At 36.1% G+C, this 6,162-nt stretch overlaps 1 protein-coding gene across 1 annotated transcript; it reads left to right on the top strand.

Annotated features, from left to right (window-relative positions):
- The first annotated feature begins 648 nt into the window (after nucleotides 1–648).
- Nucleotides 649–3,777, top strand: LOC114725924 (MDIS1-interacting receptor like kinase 2-like). The gene is made up of 2 exons (XM_028912486.1): nucleotides 649–3,187; nucleotides 3,470–3,777. The coding sequence occupies exons 1-2, from the start codon at nucleotides 649–651 to the stop codon at nucleotides 3,775–3,777; spliced, it is 2,847 nt and encodes a 948-aa protein (XP_028768319.1).
- The last annotated feature ends 2,385 nt before the right edge of the window (nucleotides 3,778–6,162 follow it).

Raw genomic sequence — 6,162 nt, 5'->3', positions numbered from 1 at the left:
TATTTCTTGGGCTACATGTTATTGCTAATTTTAAAATGAATTAGGAAAAAGAGAAGAAAGGCAATGCCGTACTTGCTAATTTTTTTTTTTTCAAAAAATAGGGTAAAGTCACATTCAGCACCCTAATGACTTTTTCCTGATGCATCCAATACTTTCTGATATTATTATCAAGTTACATGTAGCATCCTAATTTTATTTATGAATTAGAGGTCTTGGATGCATAATTAAAAAAAAAAAGATGGTAGGAGCGCCAAGAAAATAAAAGCAGGATACTGGATGCATTATAAATAAGAAGAGAGTGTTGAATGGTATTTTACCCAAAATTTTATCCTATCCATTTTCTTCTGAATATCCATCATATAAATTGGAGGAGTTTGCTGGTAATCAAGGACAGTTTTGGACTTTTGGCAACTTGCACAGCGAAACAATTTTTTAATCATTAGACGTGGACACGATTGGGAACACGTGTCAACGCAATAGAAGGAACAAAACGTCAAAAATTTTGATTTAAAAAATATAAGCGTTGGAGAGAACCAGTTAAATCGCCAGTTTAGTAATCTAAACGAAGAGATAAATGTTCAGTGCATGGGGTGTATATAAAAGGGAACTCCGGTTTGAAAAAAATAAACTGGCATATTCTGAACAATAATGGCTCATAATACAATTTCTCTCTTACTTGCAAGCCACATTGCTTGCTTGGTTTTTTGGTCACTATATCATTGCCAGCTCACTTCAGGACTTACAGAAACTGAAGCTCTTCTCAGATGGAAGCAAAGTCTCCCATATCAGCCAATTCTGGATTCATGGGTCTCTCAGCCTCAAGCCAATTCCACTTCAGCCCAAACCCCTTATTCATGGCGTGGAATAAAGTGTGATTCTTCAGGAAGTGTGGTTGAACTCAACTTGAATAACACTGGTCTCAAAGGTACCCTTAAAAACTTGAATTTCTCAGCGTTCCCAAATCTTGTTCTTCTTAATCTCAAATTTAATCAGCTCACTGGTCCCATACCAGAAACAATTGGGTATCTCTCAAAACTACAGTTCCTTGACCTCAATCGTAATCATCTCAATGGCACTATGCCTCTTTCTCTTTCTAATCTTACTCAACTTTATGAGCTTGACCTTTCACAGAATGATATAACTGGGATATTAGACCCTCGTCTATTCCCTGTTGGATCTGATGAACCCAAAACAGGCTTGATTGGTATAAAGTATCTTGTGCTTCAAGGCATGCTCCTTGGAGGCAGAATTCCAAATGAAATAGGGAATTTGAGACAGTTGACTGTTCTAACTCTATATCGAAATAGCTTTTATGGACCTATACCTCAGTCTCTAGGGAATTGTACACATCTAAACATTCTGTCTTTGGCTGTAAACGATCTCTCAGGTGCAATTCCCCCTACTCTTGGTACACTACCCAATCTAACAGAAGTTTATTTGTTTATGAACAATTTATCCGGTCCTTTACCACAAGGATTTGAAAATCGTTCTTTTACTATGCTTGTTATCTCTGATAACAATTTCACTGGCCACTTACCACCACAAGTATGCAAAGACGGGAAGTTACTTGAGTTCACTGTAGCTTACAATAGTTTCACTGGTCCAATCCCCATGAGCCTCAGAAACTGCACATCTTTGGTTAGAGTTCGTCTTGAACATAACCAATTGACAGGATATGTAGATAAGGATTTGGGAGTTTATCCTAATCTTACCTACATGGACCTCAGCTACAATAGGCTGCAAGGTGAGCTTTCTGCAAATTGGGGTGCCTGCAAGAGTTTGCAAGCTCTTATCATGGCTGGAAATTCAATAGGGGGGATTTTACCTAGTGAGATCTTTCAGTTGAAACAGCTACGAAAGCTTCATTTGTCTTCAAACCGAATATCTGGCGAGATTCCTGCTCAAGTTGGAATTAGCTCTAACTTGTATCATCTGCATCTGGGTAGCAACAATCTTTCAGGAGTGATACCAGAAGGCATTGGGAAGCTTTCTAGTTTGGAGTCTTTAGATATGTCAATGAATAGATTAAGGGAACCTATCCCTTATCAGATAGGTGATTGCTACAAGTTGCTGAATTTAAACTTTAGCAACAATTACTTTAGTGGCAAAGTCCCATACCAAATAGGAAATCTTTTGGCTTTACAAGATTTTTTGGATCTGAGTCACAATTCACTTTCTGGAGAAATCCCTGTTGATCTTAGTAAACTCAACAAGTTGATAAGCTTGAACATGTCTCACAATAATTTCTCAGGTCCTGTCCCTAACTTCTTAACAAGAATGTTAAGCTTGTCAAGCATCAACCTCTCCCATAACAATTTGGAAGGTCCTGTACCAGACAGTGGAATTTTTAATTCTTCTAAGTCAGTGGATCTAAGTAACAATAAAGATTTATGTGGGAGGATCCAAGGCTTAAAACCTTGCAATATCTCATCTATAAAGCCACATGGTGGAACTAACAAAGGAAAAATGGTTATAGCTGTCACTTCTTCTTTGGCTGCGGCATTGATTTTGTTGGGAGTGATTGGGATTTTTATTATTCTCCATAAGAGAAACTCAAGAGCCGTAGAACATATCACAAGGGCCTGCAAAGAAAATCTATTCTCCATATGGCACTTTGATGGCAAAATTTTGTATGAAGACATAATTGAAGCAACTGGGAACTTTGCTGAAAAATACTGCATTGGGGAGGGAGCTCTTGGAAAAGTTTACAAGCTGACATTACCAGGGGAGGATAAAGTATTTGCTATAAAAAAGTTGGTGTGTGAAGCTGATAACCTTGATATTGAAAGCATAAAAGCTTTTAAGAGTGAGATCAAAGCCCTAACAGAAACACGACATCGTAACATTGTGAAATTGTACGGGTTTTGCTCACAAAAGCTGCACACATTTCTGATTTATGAGTACATGGAAAGAGGGAGCTTAGCTGATATACTTAGAAATGATAAAGAAGCATCAGAGTTGGACTGGTCAAGGAGGTTTAATATTATCAAGGGCGTAGCACAAGCTTTATCTTACATGCATCATGATTGTAATCAGCCAATTGTTCATAGAGACATATCTAGCAAAAACATTTTACTGTCTTCAAATCTTGAAGCCCATGTCTCAGATTTTGGCACAACAAGATTCTTGAAGCCTGATTCATCAATTTGGACAACATTTGCTGGCACATATGGCTATGCTGCTCCGGGTGAGTTCAATATGAAACCTTGTTTGACTTTGTTGAAAACTTTTGATTTGTTATGTAATTAGAAAATTGATCACTTTAAGCAACAGGGAAAGTCTAGTAAAAAAAGCTAATCTTTCATAACATGATAGACTAAATTTTCAATCCCTACTGGAAAAGAGCCAACATTTAGTGTTCAACAGTTTCTTAAATAGGTCTCTAATAGGATAATACTTGTGCTTAAAAAAAATGTCATTGATCATTTTATCTAGAATCCAATTGATCACTTCATTTTGCCTTGTGCAGAGCTTGCATACACAATGGCAGTGACAGAAAAAATTGATGTCTATAGCTTTGGTGTTTTGGCTATTGAAGTGCTTATGGGAGAGCATCCTGGTGAGTTAATATCCTACAACAGAACAAGTGGGATGAATCAGATCAACTTCAAAGAGATTCTGGACCCTCGTTTATCATCAACAAATCAGCAAAACTTGAAGAAATTGGCTTTGATTTGGCACCTGGCTCTTCAATGCTTACAAGCAAACCCTCATGCTCGGCCAGCCATGCGAAATGTTGCACAATTGATGGAGATGGAGAGTGCTCATGAGATATGATTGGTGTCTCTCATAGCTTTGTTTCTCTGCAAATAAAATAAATGTTAATGTGAAGCCCATGTTATGTTTCATTTAGACACCTTTCAGCTCAGTTGTAACCATATTGAAAAATGCTCTAGCTCTCAGTGCACTCACTGAACAAATTTCGACGAATCTAATTTGACGTTAGGGAGGGGACTACTTCTCAGTCTTGACTCAAACTTAACCCTAAAAATAGAAAGGACAATTATCTTTCTTCATTTTCTCCCCCTCATTTTATACAATTCAACGAATTGAATGCACGAACACAAATATGTTAAAGCTAGCCTTGAGTTTGAGCATCGGTGCTACCATTAAAACAACTTATCGTTGACAAAAGGACCATTAATTATATACTTACCACAAAACAGTCTACTTAGTTTATCTTGTTTAAAGAAAGGGTTACTAATCGGGGAACTAGTTTTGGTATTCATCACGTCGACATTGACATTTGCACCGTCTAAATATAGTTTTAATAGTTTTGATATAAATTTTCAGTTAAAGATTTTTAAATAAAAAATTACTTTTTCGAAAAACTAATAGTTGAGAGACCATATTTATTTTAGATTTTATATATATTAAAATAATTTTTTTAAAAGAATAAAAGTTAAAAAATTTGGAGATAAGCATCAAAATCGCTTAGACCATTGTAAATTTGACCACAAGATATCTTAGATTCCACGTCATGATTTAATTTTTAAATGCATTGGGTCCAAATAAATGACGTCTGATTAGTTGTATTACAAGTTGAATGGATAAATTTTACATTTTTATATTGACGATTATATTCAATTATAAAAGGATTCAACAAGATTTAATTTTTAAAATAATTAAGTAAAAAGAAAGAATGGCATCTAATTAGTTGAGTCAATATAAGACATATATAGGAATATTCATGCTCAGTTATCCAGGAGCTATTAAAATACAAATTCTCTTATTAAAATAACTCAATGACGCGTAAAGAATTCGTCAAACGAAAGAATTTGAACTCCAACATTTCTCAAGCTTCATTATTTTTTTGAAGTCACTATCCCAAAATCTTAAACAAGTTTAAAATTAAATAACGATTTCGTTTTCTCTCCTTAGACGAGTCATAAACTTATTTTATAAATCAATTGTGCAAAATAATTTCAAAGGGGCCATGTTACTTTATACTTTTTTCAAATGAATCATAGCTGAGTCATATTTGGACGATGCAACTTTAAATTCAACACGAATCCGATTTCTCTGGGAAATTTTTTCCATCGTTGTCACTTAGATCCTTCTGCTAGCTCATTATCTGGAATAAAGAAGAGTTTCATTAACTTTGTAATTCATTATTTCATATAGTTGACATTTGATTTATATATATATTTATAACCATTTGAGTTTACAAACTTTCCATAAATGAATTACACTAATTATCATTATCTGAGTAATAATCATACATATATTTGACATTCTAGTTCTGTGCTTCGTCTTGAAATGGTCAAGTAATAGCTTTCCTTAATTTTGTGACTAAAAACCTTCTTTCAAAAAGTCCAATCTGTTTCCAGGAAAGTATTGAAAGTTCGCTATTGAAACCAAGACTTTCAGCGGCGACACTTTTGTCGCCGTTGAAAGTGGACCTTCAGCGGCGACCTTTTTTGTCGCCGCTGAAAGTATAATATAATAATATATATTTTATTTTACAATAATAATAAACAAATTCAATCTGGCTCAGCGGTAAGAAGATTGGACACGAAAGGAGGCGGTCACGAGTTCGAACCTGGAAGAAGACACATTTAAGGTGAAAATATTTAGACGATGACATGGCGAGGAGGAGTGATGTGGCAATGACGTGGAGGTGGCTAGTGATGATGTGGCGTCGGCGGTGATGATGTGGCTGCCGATGGGGATGACGTGGCAGTCGATGGTGATGACGTGGCGGCCGGCGACGATGATGTGGCACTGGCGGTGATGATGTGGCATTGGTAAAGCCAATTCTTTTTAGACATTACTTTCAGCGGCGACAAAAAAGTCGCCGCTAAAAGACTATTTGTCGCCGCTGAAAACTCGCCACCGAAAGTGTTTTCAGCAGCGACATTTGTCGCTGCCGAAACTTCTAAAAGTCAACGCTAAAAGTATCTTTTAGCAGTGACCTTTTAGTCGCCACTGAAAGTTTCAGTGGCGACTTGTCGCCGCAAAAAATTTTCAATGGCAACTTTTATACTTTCAGCGGCGACAAAAGTCACCGCTGAAAGTCAATTTTTTTGTAGTGATTAAAATGACTTTCCTAACTATCAACGACAAACGTCACTTAATACATGTTGGGAAATTAACTAGTGAGCTTTCATTTTCCATTGACGTTCCTTAGTGCTTTTAATTAATTGATAGGCCACCAATTTA

Source organism: Neltuma alba, unplaced genomic scaffold (assembly GCF_004799145.2).
Source record: "Neltuma alba isolate B1F8T4 unplaced genomic scaffold, ASM479914v2 tig00012305_pilon, whole genome shotgun sequence".
Lineage (NCBI taxonomy): Eukaryota > Viridiplantae > Streptophyta > Magnoliopsida > Fabales > Fabaceae > Neltuma > Neltuma alba.
This window is presented reverse-complemented; position numbering and strand designations above follow the sequence as displayed.